Source organism: Poecilia reticulata, chromosome 4, assembly GCF_904066995.2.
Source record: "Poecilia reticulata chromosome 4, P_reticulata-male-v2, whole genome shotgun sequence".
Taxonomy (NCBI): Eukaryota; Metazoa; Chordata; class Actinopteri; order Cyprinodontiformes; family Poeciliidae; genus Poecilia; species Poecilia reticulata.
This window is the reverse complement of record NC_088833.1, coordinates 29,767,029-29,785,586: the sequence shown is the minus strand read 5'-3', so window position 1 is coordinate 29,785,586 and position 18,558 is coordinate 29,767,029. Positions and strand designations below refer to the sequence as shown.

The 18,558-nt window shown below is 40.7% G+C and overlaps 1 protein-coding gene across 1 annotated transcript; it reads right to left on the bottom strand.

Annotated features, from left to right (window-relative positions):
• Positions 1–710: 710 nt before the first annotated feature.
• ephx4 (epoxide hydrolase 4) lies at positions 711–18,148 on the bottom strand. The gene is made up of 7 exons (XM_008407760.3): positions 17,497–18,148; positions 13,043–13,128; positions 11,244–11,401; positions 6,771–6,899; positions 6,260–6,363; positions 5,125–5,273; positions 711–2,181 (listed from the first exon to the last, which is right to left on the bottom strand). The coding sequence occupies exons 1-7, from the start codon at positions 17,737–17,739 to the stop codon at positions 1,941–1,943; spliced, it is 1,110 nt and encodes a 369-aa protein (XP_008405982.2). The 5' UTR covers positions 17,740–18,148; the 3' UTR covers positions 711–1,940.
• Positions 18,149–18,558: the final 410 nt, after the last annotated feature.

Here is an 18,558-nt window from a genome sequence, read left to right as displayed (position 1 = left end):
GACATGCGCAGTGCAAGCACGTGGGAGATGATAGATTTGATTCAGTTTTGCAGTTTTTTGCATCCAAATGGTTATGCATGAATATAAACAATAAAGGGCACTGAGATTACAAAACAGAAATCCCATATAGCTTTCTTTTTAAGGTAAAAAAATAAAAATAAAAGTAGAATGAGATGTTTGGATTGGATATATTGAATCGAGTTCTTACCGTTTGTAGAAAATTAAAAAGGAAAACGGATTATCTTTTACTTTCACAGCTGTATAGTTTTCAACAGTTTTATTCAGTTTTCAACCGTTTTAACTGGGGTTAAACATGTATCTTGTGCGTTTCTATTTCTCTGAAATTTGCTGCAGCTACACCTACCTATTTCAACAAAAAGGGACAAATACAGTATTATTCTATTTGTATCAATTTGACCATTCTTATTTCCCTCCTGAAAACGAAACATTTATTATTTCTTTGTTAAATGTGGACTATAAAAATAACCTTTACTTCTGCACGTCTGTTTCGAGATTTCCTGACTGTTCCTGAAGGGTAACCAGACATGCCGATGACGTCATCGTCTCTTCCTGCAATTGTTTCTCTCGTCCTAATAGATTGTCAACACCACTTTTAATATGTACAGTAAATTAGCAAGGATTCAAACATCTGTTTTGTTATTGCAGAGAGCAACTGGGGTTAAATATGAATTCATTTAGGACAAAAACGATTCTTTCAAAGGGAAAACAATGTTTATTCATTTCAAACAATAGTGCAGGTGTATAATTCAGCAATATAAAATAAAAATAGACATTTCCGGTTTAGTTCTTTTAATTGAAACGCGGCCCAATTTACTTTTTCAGGTGGAACAGTGTGACTGTGCTGACACCCCTTTGAAAGCCTTTTATGTGAAACTAATGTGACTCCACTTCAGCATTTTTCTTTGCCACAGAGCAAAGTTATAAATATCAACTATCCAGACGTTTGTTCTGCAGAAAAAGCTTCAAACTGCTGCGTCACTCGAATCTGATCAATTTAATAACGCCTCCTCTGCAACCCCCCCTCCCCCCCCTCCCACTCCCCACATCTCCTCTGTGTAAAAGCTTACAGTGACTGCTGGTGAGACAGCTACAAGGACAAAAACAGAGCATGAGATTCTGTTTATAGCTTCAAACACCCGACGACAATAGTCACCCAAAAATAGGCTTAAAATGCGAAGAAGCATTGCAGTCTGACAGACTCTTATTCAGTTTGCTTAGAAAGTCAAACAGTATCGACCTGGCTCAGTGAGTTTCAAAATGCAGTGTGTAGGAAGAGATACAAAATAGTACAATAGGCAACCGTCACTTAACATTTCTCTACAGGAAGATCAAGTTAACATTCTCTATATTTGAGCAGATATCAGAGGGAGGAGAAAAAGAATTACTAAAAAAGAAACCTCCATTTTGACAAACACTACCTGATAAACAAAGCCGTGGGAGGCGGGGGACTCCCAGGGAACTGTGCCCGAAATACAGCTGAGCGACAAGAGAACAGTGGACGACACGCCCCGACGCCCCGGGACGTCTTCACACCGCGACAGCTCCAAAGTTAAAAGGCACCACACAATACAGGTCACAAAGAAAAATACATTTAATAAATACATAAAAAGATTTCGCCACACATTTGTAATGCTGAAACCGACAAAACTTTAAGGCGGATATGTCGCTGTCATGTGCAAAAAATATCTTAAAACATGTGTCCTCTCCTCTTGAGTGAGAGGTGTGCTTTGATTCTCTCCTTCTTCTTCGCTGACTTCTTTTTTTAAAAAATATATCTAAAATGTGAAAAAATTTAAAGAATGATTGCATCATCACTATGTTGCTTGGTATCACAGGCATATTCAAGGCTTCCGGGAGAGTGGGGACGGTGCAAGGTGGGTGTTGAGGGGAGAGGGGTGGGGTGCAAGGGCGGTGCGGGTTTAGTTCCTGTAGCTTTTGCGTCCCTCTCCCTCCTTCAGGAAGGTCCATATGAGGGTGTTGACAATGTCGGGCTGGTCCTGCTGCAGCCAGTGGCTGGCCCCGGATATGATGTTGAGACGGAAGTGATTCCTGATGTAGAGGCGGCACGCCTCGGCCATCTCCTGCTCCAGGAATGCGTCCCGCTCTCCCCACAGCAGCAGCACCGGAGACCTGACGTGCTTGTGGCTCAGAGGGAGCGAGCTGGCGACAGATACAAGTTACACTTTAGCTGACATATGGAAGAAGAATAAAAAAAGGAAATTGTTTTGCAAAAATATTCACACTCCTTAAATATTTTCACATTCTCTCACATTAAACCTGCAAACTGTATGTCATTGAAATAGGTAGGTGAGAACAGGGATGTGCACAGATAGACCACTAGGTGGTGCTAGAGCACAGGCCGTTTTAACTCCAGAGTAAAAGTGCCCTTCTGAAATCTTAGGGGTGGGGTGCGGGGTTTCAAGCAATGTGTTATATTGCCTTTTCAAAAAAGTAAAAATCACACACTACTAAAGCTACGTTCACACTGCAGCCAGAAGTGAACCAAACTGCAGTAGAGCTGGCACGAAAACAACAAGGAACAAAGGGGATGGTCTCTGGTCTGGTCTTCTGGAGGTCACACAACACCAGAAAAATGTCTCAACTCCTCTTGGGTTGAGACTTCTGAGCTCACCTGAAACAGGCCCAGTAGATCCTGAACAACTGGAATGCTCTTTTTTATATTATCTGCACTATAGCGATAGTGAAATCCCACACAGTGGTACAGTGTGTTTTCAAATACATCATTAAAGGGTTAATCAATCAATACATATGAAATGATTGGATGAATAATGAATGACTGTGCATTTATATTTACATCCCTGGTGGTCATGGGTCAGTGCAATTTCTTTCATGTGAACAGATAAAAGCTATTCTGAGGAAGCTCATTGCTTGAGAAGGGAGCAGATGGCCTGCCCAGTCATGCACGCACAGTTCACATGTAAAAAAAATAAATAAAAATACAGTACATGCCCTTCAATATTCTTCCCTGTTCCTCCTTTCGGCTAACAGAAATGGAGAGTTTATTAAAGAAAGCTGCAGGATGATGCAGATATTTGGCAGACTTGTATCAGTGATGATCGAATTTTTTGATAAAAAGGTGGTAATGCTAATTTCCTACTAGATAACGACGCTCTGTGTGCATATTTACAAGTTCAACCCAAACAACGCTCCAAACAACCACCAGGGTTCATGTAAATCTAACAGTGAACAGTACTTTTAGGCTTTAAGAAGAGAATGACTGCACTGCTGCTTCTTCCAGCAGTGCAGTCATTCTGCGATAAAGTAGAGGCACACCTCTACTTTTTCTCATTTTTATCCCATGAATTGATGCATATTTAGAAACAGTACAAGCACAAATTGTCAGAATATGTTTACTTGAAACTTTATGTGGTGGGCCAACACAAAGTAGAGCATAATCGTGAAGTGGATCAAATATTGCATAGCTCCCTTGACTCAGAACCAAACATGGAGGAGCAGCATTCAGTTTTTATGCTCCTCTAATCTGGAACAAACTTCCAGAAAAACTGCAAAACTGCTGAAACACTGAGTTCAATTAAATCAAGGCTAAAACCCCACCCTGTTTAGAGTTCCTGTGATTAATAAGAACTGGACCTTTGATCAGGATATTTGAGGTATATTTGTTGATGATTTTGCATCTGACAAAACATAATGTTTAATTGGTCACTGGATTATGTTTTTATGGTGTAAAGCACTTTTAACTTTCTTGTTGATATAGAAATTAATTTGACAGCTTTTCATTAAAACAAAACAAAACAAAAAAAACACCTGGTGGTGGCCATTTGTATTGGCCCCTCATTTTGTTACCCAGCTATAGTTCAGACAGCATTCCCTGAGCGTACCCATGAATGTTCAGTGAACGTTTACAGACGACGTTTGCCAAGAAACTCAATGAAACACCATGAAATGTCTGGCGGACATCCCACCAACGTTCACTGAACACAGAAGGGTCAGTGAGGCTAAATCCTGCTATGTTGAGAAGTTCTCTAGTTAGTCAGAAAAGTCCACTGGTGCATTATTAAGTCTCAGTATAAATGCAGCTGTTCCCTGTATGCTCCTCTGTTATGATGGTGCAGTTACAGTCAATAGTTAAACCAAATGGCAAATCTGTTGGCAGACCAGAAAATAAATAAATGTTTACAGATGTTCTCCATCCAATCTCATTGAGCGAAATGTATCTTACAATGAAGAAAATTTTGAAAACCATATCTTTTTCCTGCTTCCCAATCATGCACTACTTTGTGGCTGTTGTTTTTGTGACGAGCACTAAAGCGGTTAAACCTTTTTGCAATGGCAATTACTCCTGAACTTTTTAAAATTTCACAGCAGAAATAAACAATATGGCTTAAAGGGGCAGCATTAGGCATTTTTATAGGACAATCAAATAACTACTGCTATATTAAATATGACTTAAAAGAAATTTGACTTATTATGAAACTCCGCCTGCAGGAAGTCATCAAACCATGGCCACTCTATAAACCTTTTGACAATGTTTCTACCAGCGTTGCACTCAGAAGTAGCTCTTATGAACTCAGCAGGTTCACCAGTTGTTTGCTAATTGCTCCTGGCTAGTCTGAAGGAGCTGAGAGGGGGAGTCACAGGGGAGATATTCTTTGTGAGGCAGAGCTTAGAAGCTTGTAAACTGCAGCTAGGTCCACGCAGGCGTTTTGCACAGCTGAATGGTTGCCATGGAGATTAAACTCAAACAAGCATGAAAGAATCCAGGGAACGCTTCAGTTATGGTTTTGATAAAGGAATTATATTGGAACATGATGTAAAAAGTGGATTTTACATAATACCGTCCCTTTAAGGATACAAAAGTTTTTATCATATTGGACTGTGACGGTCCGACTCCAAGCATTTAAAAGGTTTGTTAGTTTGACTAAATAAAGCAATAAACAATCAGGTGACATTTTGTCAACAGAACCGGGTCACGGTGGCTGAAAACCATCTTGCTACTGTGTAAGTGGGGCAGGTCAGCGAGTTACCCCAGATGCTTTCAGACCCTAAAGAAGACTTTTCTCCAATTCTTTCTTTTTTTTATTTAAAGAAAAAAAAGATATGAGATATGAATCATCCCCCCACCTGAAGACATTCCTGTAATAGTTGAGAGCTCCTGTCAAAGCTCCCGGCTGAGAGAGTGCATACAAGTAGGTTTCCAAATCCTCTGCAGTGAGCCATCGGCCCTTTCTCCCGATCCCGGTGCTCCGACTGGTGAACAAGGCTTTCAGGGCCTGCAGGACAGACAGCAGACTGACACTGGAGCCGTTTGATCAGCAGAAAATTTGCAGGAGGACGGCCAATGTTCCCGTAACGTGAGACAGAGAAGCTGCATCGTGGGTGAGATCAGCTCTGATGACCTTCAGCTGCAGTTCGGGCATCTCATGCTGTGCTTCTAAACCTGGAAAACTCAGACGGAATATGGCATCACTGTTAAAGCTGAATAGCAAAACTGCTGCCAAAACAACAAGGATCTCTAAAATTCAAGAAAAAAGTGAAATGTTTGTGAAGGCGTACCTTTACAACCATTTCACTTATTAAGTAAAATGAACTTAATGCTGCTGAAGAGTTCTTCCCTTGTGATCAGTTGATCTTCAACTAGGTTGAATTGAAAGTAGAAAAAGCCAAAAGTTCTCCATAATGATGTATGGAGATATTGCAAGTTCAGAAAGCTTTAAAAACTGAATTTTTTAATCAACTTTGAATATTTTTGTCTTATGCCACAATTTTTTTGATTATTTGAAACTTTTAAGCAAATATTTCTAGTCATATTATTTTGACTTCAATGCTGTATTCATTTTCGTAATTGGTACGTTTATGATTTTATTCTTGTAATTTACTTTTTCATTCTTCTAGGGGGACAGAAACTGAACTGCAGCACCGTTTGATAAGGCGATAATAAGGCACCAGCTTCCTCTCATAGGAAAGGAGTCAATGCAGCTTCAGTCTCAGCACTAAGGATCTTTATTTATGCAAAATAATTGAAATCCAATCTGTTGACAAATCTGAAATGATCTCTGATCATTTACACATCAGGGAAGAAGGTAACAGCCCGATTAAATGGGGGACGTGTTGAATAGTAGGTGAGTATTTGTAGATTGTACAAAGGAGTGTATGTCTACCAATGACACTGACACAGAAAAACAAAAACTGCAACAATGTGCGACATTCACCAGCACACACACACATAAGCTTGACCTTGAAAAGCATGTAAGCCCACCTTGAAGTCGTTGATGGAGAGCATGAGCTCTGGGAAGCAGGGCAGCTGGAAGAAAAAGAAATGGCTGGATTTCAGCAGCTGGCTGGGGTGACGCAGAGCGTAGTCTGGAGGAGAAAGAGAAGGCAGACAAGAGGGGGAGCGAGGGAGACATTTCATTTTTGGCTTTAATTAACGGGAAGTTTGCACACACTTGCGAGGGTGGTGGATGGGATTTGACTTTGCCGCCCCGTCTCCTGAAGTCAAACCTGCTGTTCTAGCTTTGTGCGTGCCTCCCTGTAATTAGCTCCTCATCATCCTGCCCCCTCCCCTACCCACCCCAAAAGGCAGAGGAAGATCTGCCAGCTGGATGCAGACACGCAATCGAAGTAATGACGCCTCTAATTAACAATCATAATTCCTGTAATATTCCAAGAGCCAGATCGGAGCTTCTCTAATTAGCATGAGGGAAAATTGGTTTTCCTTCAAAGCATGAAGAGCAACGTGTGAGGAAGTGCTTGTGGCAAAATCGTACCTGTGAACACAGAAGGATGGGGGCAGTTCAGGACTATCAGCTTGGTCACCATCTCAGGGTAGTGTATGGCAAACAGCCACGCTATGGTTCCACCCCAGTCGTGGCCCACAAGGCAACACCTGTTGTACCCTGGGAAGGAAACAAACACACATGCACGCACACACGCATACATTTTTCTTTTCATTAAAACTACACCATGTGGATATAGTCTCATAAATAAATATTCACCTTCATGCAGATTTCTAGTTTATCACGCTTAAAACATTTCAGATCAACCATTTTCAATATTAGACACAAATATCATCAGTGTGCATCATTCAAACAATTTTTTTATTAAATGTTTTTTCATTTGAAAAGAGAAAAATAACTTGGCCTCCGCTTGGTTTGCGTAACAGGATAACGATCTGAAGCAGAGCGGAGTTAGCCTCTGGATAGCTCAGCTCCTTAAAACCAAGATAAAGGTTTCGAAGTGGCCAAGTCAAAGTCTGGACTTGTAATGAAACCAGAAGTTTACAAACACTGTAAAAAAGCTAAATCTAACATTAAGAGTACAGAAACACCATTTTTTCCCCTCACTGTCTGAAGTCAAATCAGACCAAACTCCTCCTGTTTTGAGTCAGTTAGAATTACCAAAATTAGTTCTATTCACTGATTGCCACAAAAATGAGAGAATATTTCAGATTTTTAATTATTAATGTCATTAAAAGTAGACGTTTACATAAATTTTCTGAGTGTAAACCCAGAAATAACGGTCAGAAATTTTTGATGCAATAGTCGTAAGAGTTAGATGTACGTAAACTTCTGGTTTCAACTGTAGTTTCAAAAGTGCACACGCTGTTTGCCGTTTATAGCCTCTGAAACACTTTTTCACGGTACAGCATAGCAGGTAACACCTTCCACCCTAAAAGAACCTTTGCTCTTGTCTAATTAATGTTTTAATGACCGTCAGCTGAGGCAGACCATGACTAAAGGATCAGAATGATCACATAACTGTTCCCATCCCCGCTGAGTAATCCCCCTGAGCAACCTGTGATAGACCCATTTTCACCTGTTTATACGATTTAGCCGCCCATCAACACTGAGCTCACACGTCCTTCACAGCGACTCAGCAAAGTCTCAGCGCTGCTTCAGACAAATCAGCGCCTGCTCATTCGCTTTTAATGGAGGAGACGAGAGCAGCAGCCTGCTGCTTTAACTACCTCCTTCTGTCACATTACAAACACAAAGCTCGGTGTATTTCACTGGGATTTTATGTGTCAGACCCACACAAAGTAGTCAATAGCAACGAAGCAGAAGGAAAACAATACATTGAGACAAAACAAACCTGTGTACTAATAGCAACACTATTGTGAATACAAAGAACGATTCTAAAGAATTTATCATTTTTATTATTTGGGCCAGGGACAGTTGGAAGAGGAGGACACTTTATCGATCACATTGTAATGTGTAAGGATACGGAAAAGTTCAAGCACTATGAATACCTTTGCAACTCTGTAATGTTAAAAAGAAGTGTGGATTTTTACCAGTGGGTGTGGACTGAAGTGTAGCTTGTGTAAAGGTCTCTTACAGTCTAGTTCAGGGCTCTGTGAGCTACGGCTCCAAAATGGAAATGTTTTTGATTACGGGTACAAAAGGAAATGGTCATTTTAGGATTTTTTTTTTCTGTACGTTCTTACACAAAATATGCACATAATATTTACAGCAGACTAAAAGTAATTAGATTCAAGCTATGTTACTTATATTTCTTCATTTTTCATATTTATGGAAAAGTCTCACCTCGATTCAACAAAATATAATTTTTTTTCTTTTGTAATCGAGAACTCATTTTGCTTTAAAATCTGAAAATATATTAAAAAAATGTTTCACTTGTTAGCTTTCATAATGAAACATTTCATGTTGTACATATTTCGAAAACTGTTACTTTGCGGCTCGAGTTTTTATTTTGTAGCAGCGGGAAAGGTTGCTGACCCCTGGTTCAGTTGCTGAGCAGAGGACAGCAGGTATAATACAATCAGAGCAAGCTTTTTTCCACGCTTAAGTGACCATCAAGCATGATTTGCACAGCAGGATGAATTATTGAGTGCTTCACTCCTGACAGTCTGTGAAGTAACGTACAGTGACAGCAGGAACAATGCAGCGAGCTCTTCCTCCAGCCATCACTGGCTTTACTAATACAGTGCTTTCCTTAATGTTTCACAGAGAATGTGCTCCATAGATTGTGGAGGATATCACCAAGGGCTGAACTGTTCACTGGGCTCAGATTAGGGACAACACACCAGGCTAATAGTGGAGTTTAATCCACATTCAGCTTCTGGACAGGCGCTGGCCTGTCTGCAAATAGGAAATCAACCAACCAGTAGCAGAGACTCTCTGGGGTTGATAAGAACTCAATTTCTTTTATTCATTTTCTTTTACTTTTTACACTATCTGAGAAATGCTGTGTTATTGTAAGAGTCGAGTGACAGTCAGCGAGGAAACATCACTTGTGAATGAGCCATTTAAGCACAACAGCAGAGGAGGTAACATTCACTGCTACACTCATGACAAAATCAGAGCTCACCTTCTTTCTGTTCTGATAAAATCTAACTTTAAGCGTACAGAAACACTCAACATTTTCCATACTGCCATTTCATGATGAAAAGCTGTGTCTGGATGTTGCAGCGACGTCCACTCATGGGAAGACCAGGACAATTTATAGCACAATCAAGTAACTGTGTTACCTTCAGTTGTTATTAAAATGCTGCATATATCAAATATGTCTTAAAAGAAATTCAACTTTGCAATTTGACGCCTTGAAATTGGGCCACTGTCTCTTTAAGAAGCTCCTGCTCTTTCCACCACCCCGCCTACAGCACACCGTCACAGCAATGCTCCTTCATTATGTTGTTCTTAGGATCACTGGACTGAGAAGCTCATGAAGGAACAACTCTATAACATGATTCAAAGCTCAAAACAGTTGATTTTACATAATAGCCTCTCTTTAAGTAATCTTCCTCAGTATAAAGAATAATAGGAATTGAATTCTGTGGAAGTATTAGAATCTTTTAAATTCTTCTCAGATTGATGTCCAGCAGCAGTTGCTTCTTTTAGGAAGTTGTCGGTGTCTTTCCACCCTGACACTGTGTACATGTAGTAGTCCTGTGGTCACAGTGACCCAGGATGTGTTCATTTTAGCATCAGCCAGTTACTCCTTCCTCTCTTCCATTGTGCTTTTATCATTGTTTAAAGACAACAGCGGTGTGAAATCTGGTGCTTATTTTCGCACGGTTGACTTTTATATTTGAAATAATGTAGAACCAGGTGAGGATTAGAGGATTTACTGGATCTTCTTCTAAAAGGTAAAACAGAGGGTGTACTTTCTTTTTCCAATAACTTTAACCTATTTTTATTTTCTAAAGCAAAAGTTTGCATTGTTTGTGTTATGTCAATGGAAAAATTGAGAAATCTGATGAATGTTACCAGCTTTCAACCATAGTTGAACTGGAATACATTCAATGTTTTTTTCAAGTTTGAATGGTTGGATTTATGCTTACTTTGCACATTAAAAATTAAATAGTGCTACAAGCTACAAACAACTAAAGAACCAAGGTCAAAATGGGGCAAAATGGTTTATCAGCACAATGTTGCCATTGTGCTGATAAACCATTTTGACCTTCAGCCTCTGTAATCAGCTTTATTTTCAGCTTCCTGCCACTGATTTGAATCAACTCCCTGAAACCTCAACGCCCATTAGTGTTCAAGATGGTGGACAAACTGTGAGAATCCTTCTGTCGTGAGACGAAGCAAAAGTAAAAGTGTGCGCGCCTCCTAATGATTCTGATAAAGCGCAACAATATGCCATGGCTGGACATTAATGTAAAGCTTGTGCCTCTTTTAACTGGTTAAATAGTTTCTGTAACTGGTTTATATAAAATACATGAACAGATGTCTAATGTGCCAAAAAGCACCTTTGCTTCCGTCTCCTCTTCAAATACAGACATCTCCGTGTTAATGAACAACAGCAACTGCAGGAAAGACAGAAGGCGACTGTTTGAATTAGATCAGGTTTCTTGTAGCTGCTGCAAAAGAAGCCATTTAGCACATTGTTAGTTCTGAAGTGACAGCTGAGAACCTGAATCTTCAGCGACACTTCAATGCTGGATTTAAATAGAACCTTAAAAAGGAGCTAAAGTGTGAAATCTGCATCAGTTTTAAGAGTAAAGGAGGAAAAACAAAGCAGCAGCTATTCTGGTCAGATAATTGTCAGATGATGGTGGTGGTGTGTGAGGACAGCCTCCAGCTTGCTCCCTGCTAGTGTTAGGATGGAGTCAGCAGGCTGACTCACAGGAAGTTTGTCATGCTGTGTGCGCTGCAGGCCTGAGGGCTGTCCAAAGACCACAGACTGATAAACAAGTTTATTTTTGACCTGAGACGCTGTCACAACACCATCCGGCCAGCCCTCTGGCCAGGAGATTACGGGGAGGCTCTTCTTACCCAGGTACTCCACGATATCCTTCACGTCAGTGACCAGGTGGTCCAGCTGGTAGCTCTCCGTGGAGAGAGGCAGGTCGGATTCGCCGTAGCCGCGCATGTCCACGGCCACCACACGGAACTCGCTCTTGAACTCGCGCAGCTGGTAGCGCCAAGAGAACCTGAAGAGAAACATGTACGGTTGTGATTCTGTCAGGTCGTAGTCATATTTTAAAAAATTGAATATCCATTCAAGTGGGGCTTGTCAGATTTTGAAAATAACTTTTAAGAAAGTATTAACCCTCCCCCAGTTTTAAGAGACATGGTCCTTTAAACCCCGGGAGTTTTTTTTTACCATGTCCGCGGTCGGCGTGGTCGCATTGACCCCACATGCGCTTTTACTTGTTTTTTTTTTTGTGTGTGTGTATGTGTGTGGTTTCAGGAACTGACGGTCTGACCAAACACTTCCCTGACTCCTGCAGTCTTAGGACCACAGCTCACATATTTTTCATTAAGTCTGCATTCATGTTTTTAAATGTACTTTCTTAACTGGTCTGTAGGGATGGTCAATATGGACCTAAAGTTTTATCACAATATGTTGTGGTACTGTTAAAATAACAATAAAAGTGATGGCGGAAACTATTTGTTACTTCTTCTTTTTAGGTAACTGTATGACTCTGACTGCATGACACAGCAATCACAACTCTACAAACACAAATACTGCTGGTGAAAAACATTCACATTTGTCATATGCTTCTTTAGGGCTGCAGTCATAAAAAAGTGTGATTTATATCACTAAACTGCAGACCTATTTTTAAATTTATTGATATTTATTTATACTTTCATTGGAAAAAAGTGGTGAAAATAGGAAACAACCCCGACAATATGAACAGTTTAGGGAGGTTTTCAACATCATTAATTGGGAAACCACCTTTTTTTCATATATTTTGCATCTAAACAATCCAACAATTTAGTTTGCTTCAATAAAATCTTCCATGTTGTAGTTTATTATTTAAACAGATACAAAAAATAAACGCCACATAGATTTTTACATATTCCAAAATAAAAGGGTGCTTTTAACTTGGCCCTCAGGACAAACATGTAAACAAACATGTTTTAATCCATGGTTGGATTAAACCATATTCATTGATAAGAATGGTCCAGTCAAAGTTCAGACTTGCACTGAATAAGAAATTAGGGCTGAATACAAGCATGGGACACTTTTTGACTTTAAATCCTTTTACAGCTGTTGACTACTTTGTTTCAGTCTATCTCACAACATCCTGAATGTTGCAGGGATATGCCTACTGCTGTACGATCCTCCACACGCTGCTCCGGCTTTCTAAAAGTAAATGAACAGATTTCAAAAAGGAAGAGCTGTTTCTTTCTGACCACCTTCAGCTCAGTTCATTATTCCAATCAGGAAGATGGAGAGTGAAGCAGAAACTGCTCTTGTCTACTGTTAAATGAATCCCTTTCCAGCCCTCATAACATACATAACATCCTACAGGTATAGACAGGCTTATAGCTCTTTGGCTTCACTCCAGGACACAATGCTCAGTATATGTATGTTTTTTTTTTTTTTTACCATTTCAGGATAAGGACATCTTGAAACACGCCCCTCATCATCCCCATGCCAATTATAATCCACGTCTGTGAATAAGATTGGGATGGATTTTTGCTGAAGTCAGAATACAGATAATAAACAGTGCTGCAGCAGCCTTACGGGGAAGAAATGCTGCAGTCAATGGATGCAAAACCCAGAGTCACCATGTAAATGTTTGCAGCTGAACCCAGAGCGGTGCTCTCACCGCTCCACCTACCAGAACTCGGGGAAGCCGTGCAGAAACAGCATGAGGGGTTTTCCTCTCTCCCCAGCAGCGACGTAGTGGAACCGCAGGCCAGACTCCTGCAGAACGGAAAGACGCACAAATAAAACCTGCGCCAACAACCTCCTCTTCCTCCTCCTCTTCATCCCCAGCCACAAAATACAGACTCAGCATTTCATGATTTATTGTACCTCGAGTGAAAAACTGAGAATCAGCTAATGTTAAAGCGGTGAGCATACACGCCTCATAAGGAAATAAAGCACGTCATCTGTACAAGTTGAATATATTTCACTGAAAAGATTAATGTGACCTGGGATCGGTGTCAATCTACAACACAAAAAATTATGATCAAGATAAATCTGTAGGCAGCTCCTTATGGCTCAACTTTGTTACGAGGGTTACAGCTGCTGTTTGTAACTTTTATTTTAAAACGTTATGTTTTTTTTTGACGTTTGTTAAAATTACTATTATGTAGTGAAACAACCAATCAGAGGCAGGAGGAGGTGCTTAGTGCTGGCAGTCACACTTGTGCTCACCCTCTGCTGCTTGCTAAATGATAATGCCAGTGAGCATAGATGAGGGTGCATGAACCGTTGTACTGTAAGATTTTTTTCCCCCTCTTCTACATAGCACATTGAGCAGCGTACAGAAGGTTAATAGACAGTGCGAAGGCCCTCCTCCTGGCTTTTTCACCAGGGGAGGTGCATATTTGTAGACAGCAGTAGCACTGGGAGGAGGTGGAAGAGCTTGATTTTTTTTTTTTTTTTACAGATTATCTGTCTCATAACATGCTGTCAGGACATGGTGACAAAAATATATTTTTGTAAAATGTAACTGCAGCTTTAAATCACTTTACATCCATCTGTGCCTTTTGTTTTTCCATAATCCTTGTTGTAGATTCAAGAAGAAAGAGTGATCAATTCCCAATCAGAAGATTTGCTTTTTCATCATCTGTGTCTCTAATCCACCTGTTGATGAAAGAGTTAGTGTGTGTTTTAAAACATAACTTAAAAAAAGGTATTTCTTAAAACCTGTCTATGCCTTGTTTAGACCAAAACAGAACTTTTCAGCCTACATAATGCTATGAGAGGCCAAAAAACTAACACCACCCTCACTTTTAAACGATGTTATTCGGAATTTTGTTCAGAATTTATGAGAAGATAGATGGCGCTAAATAGAGGTAAATCCTGGAAGAAAGTATCTAAAACAGTGTTTCTCAACCTTTCTTGGGCCAGCGCCCCCCTATCCATTATCCAGGTCCCCCCCACCAAAGAAATTGTAGGTTACTTTGCACTTAATATTATTTTATTATTAATATTACTATCACTGTTGTTGATGGTTTGATTTTTATGCTTGTTTTTGTATGTATCATCAAAAGTAATTTTCCAGAGAACAAAAACGCCATGGGAATAGAAATTATTTTTACAGGCATCTGCAAAAAATGCAATAAATGGACATTCAACTTAAAATTGGTAGGCCTAACAGCAGCCAATCAAAGTGGAAAAAATATTCCTGTTCTGTGCTCTTTTCTGATGTTAGTTGTTAAATCTTACATAAAATGACCAGATAAAAGATGTACAACAACGCCAGTTTAAACTTTGATCTATTTGCAAAATGACAGCACTCTGCAACATTAAAACATGGATATAATTGCAACTATATTAATCATAACTTTTCTCAGTGTTTCTGAGTTTCTGGTGGAGCAGCTCTGTGCTGCATTCAGGAGAATGGGACATCAGAGTATCATTCAGAAAATTTCACCCACATGTCATAACTGTGCAACAGAGCTATCAGTGGAAAAACAAAAGTTCCAGATAGTTTTAATGCCATACAAATGAGAGAGAAACATGGATTATATATTTTTTGTTTGTTTATTCTTGCCGTATCTTTGTATTAATTATTGCTTGGAAGCTCTTGCCATGCAAGTTTATTCCTCTGTATTTAGTTTAGTTTGTTAGTCTTGCATTTTGGTCTTCATTCATTTCCATTTAGTTTTCTTTGATAAGCATTATCCTCTCTTGGTTTATTGTTATGTCCTCTTTAGTTTCTTTCATCGTTTATTGACGCTCATGTGTTTCACATCATGTGTTGATTCGCCACTCGTTGATTTTTCACTGTTCACCGTCGGATTCTCTCATTTTACGATTCACATCAAGTTTGTCGCTCCGTTCTTATTTCTGAGTTTTGCAACGTGCGCGTCGTTTTTTTTTTTCCCCCCCATACGGTCGGAGCGGTCGGGAAGCGTATCGATGGAAAAAAGCAGACTGGCGTAAGCTTTTTAAAACAACGGGAAAAATCCTTGTATTTTGATGATTGACATTCAAAACTGCTGTGGTACTCCCGTTTCATACCGGATCACTTCCAACACCGATGTGAACTGTTTAAAATATTCCGTTGTCCTTCCTTGGAAGCATGCAGCATCCAGACGGACAATAAAACACGTTTTAATATAAGTTGCTGCTTTAACATGATCACAGCACTGCCAAAACATATGTACAAAAAACCTCAAAAAAACATAAAATATTTGAAAATGAGACACCAGACAAAGTGAATCACAGCGTCATCGCTGAACTGATGCGGTGAAGCTGTAGCAGGAGAACGGAGCTGCGCCAAAAGCTAACAAACACTGAAGAGAAGGAGAGCTACCATCGATACAGTCCTAATGTTACACAATACAGTTTCAGCAAGTTGATCAAAGTCTAAACCTTACATATTGTTGTGCATGTAAGGTGTAAAGTTTACCTTCGAGCAAACGCCACCCAAAGGCATCTCAGCGCCCCACTTTTGTAAAAATTCCCACCAGCGCCCCCTGCCGTCCTCTGAACGCCCCCCGAGGGGCGGTACCGCCCACGTTGACAACCGCTAATCTAAAAGGTTGGCAAAGACTTGAGAGTCTTAGCTTCTAGCTGGACGATGACCCTACAGTTTATGGTCATTGCACAAAAAGCAGGGCGCTGCGATAGCGAGGGCGCCAAAAAAAATGGTGAGAAAAAAAAAATTCAAACTCGAGAACATGCTGGGACTTGATTTTTTTTTTTTTTTTGTATCATTATTTGAGTAGTGTTATCTGATGACAGGCAAGAAAAGACGGAGAAGCAGAAATGAAAGCTCTCAGGAGAAAACAAAAAACAGAAAAGGGACAATGAAAGATGTCATAGGTATGAATAAAACTTTTCAAAGTGGTTGACAGACAGTAAGCAGTGATTTCAGTCCATCACGAGGAGACTTGTAAATATTCCGGTTATCTTAAATTACTAGTAAAATGCAACTCTTGCAACTATGCTGTAGCTCCATGTGTATAGTGGTGCTAATGTGTCTGCATACACCTCAGACAGTAGCTGCCCTCCCTACCTGAACATACAAATACAACTATAACAACTGGGTTTGGAAAAACTGAAAAATGCTGTTTACAAATCGGCGCTACTTTATCTGGTATATAAAGTCTCAGTAAAATACATTATCAGGTTGTAAAGTGACAAAACAGGATAATCCGACGGGTGGGAATACTTTTGAAAGACATTGTAGTGCAGCACATAAACATTTTAACTAGATTCAGCTGTTTGAAAAAAAAAAACAGGCAGAGGAACACAAGACATCATCTCGACTGCAGGGCTTCATGTCAAAAACAAACCCTCCAATGATCTTTGCACTGACAAAACCAACATAGAAGGGTCAGAGGTCACTAAGAGCAAATCATGTTTATGGATCAAAGCAGTGTGTCGTTTTCAAACTGGAACATCCCCTCAACAACCCATAGTTTCATTTTGCTGCTATCTACATTATGTATTTTCATTTTAATATAGTCTGTAAACTACAGATCAGTATTTTATTCGCAAAACATAAAGGAGGTGAAGCACTTCTTTGGGCAGAACTGCTCAACGGATTATCAACAAAGTCCCAGATCAGCGTGTTAAAACACGCAGTGAACACAGTCTGCAGCTGAATCCCGAGTTCTTCTTGTACTTGTGACAGATTACTAGGGGGGGGGAGAGAAATGTGAAAACTGTCCTACACACTGTATGTTTTTGTTGTGGGAGGATTTAGTGATCAACATACTAAATTACATAATCGTTTTAACAAGTCCTGTAGCTGTAGGTTGGTGGTTTGGAGACAGGCTGCAGCCCCGCTGCAAGCGGAGAAGTGAGGCAGAGGAGCTGTTCTTTCAGCACCGCCACCTGAGCTCCTCCCAGCCAACAACACAACAACAACAAGAGACCGCTTCACGATTCGGCTCAACAGAACCAGGCCCTGTCCGGCTTGTCACGACGCGACGCAGCGGGGGGGGGAATAAAAAAAAAAAAAAAAAAAAGAGAGAGAGAGCAAAAGAAAGGGGGGTGCGGAGGGGGACGAAAAAGGTGTGGGAGAACACGTGAACACACGCGCGAGGGACTCAAACACAATGAGTTCCAGCCCCGGCGCGAGACGGCGCGCGCGTCTGCGTGTCTTACCTTGATCCTAACATAACAATGAGTTCCCAAGGACGTGTCATTCAGACAAGCCGGGGGAGTTTCACGTATCCCCCATTGGAAGGTTGTTGTTGGCCTCAGCACGATGTTCCAGCAAAGTTTCAGCAGGGCTGCGGTGGTGCAGAGAGCACAATAACCGTAGATTAGCGACCAGTATCCCCAAACTCTGATTTTCAGTGCAAGTCTGATCAGAAATAACAGCAAGTTGTTAAGGACTCTCGCCATCTTCGCATTGCCGCAGGAAATCAATCCAGGTCGCTTTGCCTATTGATTTCCTTCCGTTAACCTTCCTCTGGTGTTAAACCACAGCTCCGGGGGAGGGGTGGAGGAGGGAGGCAGTTATCTCGCTACCAGCTCATACGCACGACTGTCTGAAGGGAGGGTCCCGACGAGCTGCTGAATGGGACGGTGGCACGAGCATCACGTCAGATTTTCGCGCTTGCGTGTGACACCGGCGGTGGTTTAGCGGGACGCGGTACTGCCCGACAGGGAAGGACGGACCAAATGTCAGCCAGTAACCCGTTAGCGGCGGAGAATTGAGGGCTCTTTTCCTTTGTTTTCATCGCAGCCTAGAAAAGACGGCGCTGTTTTTAGGGGAGAGAGAGGAAGTCCAGAAAAATCACAGCAAAACGGTATGGCGTCACGCCGCTGCTATGGTAACAACACCGCAATGACAACACAGCCTGCGTGCTTAGAATGCAATCAGCTGCTCTGGATTTACCAAGTTATTTCTCAAATATCTCACCAGGCAGTTTCACATACATGAACTATGACATGATGGCTGAGGTTGTAATAATCTATTTGAAATAATCAAAAGGGGTGTGCTAAAAATATTAATAGTTAGAGGTCAAATGTGATCCAGGACATTTGTAAAGAGGCTGCACTCAGCGTTAAAGAATGCCACATGGTCCACAGAGATAATCAACTTTTTGAATCAATAGCTACAGGCCTTTATGACTTTAGAGGTTAGCTTCATGTTAACAATAAGTGTGCAGAGATTCCATGGTTGAGCACTTGCTTCCAAGTCATGTTCTTCACGGTGAT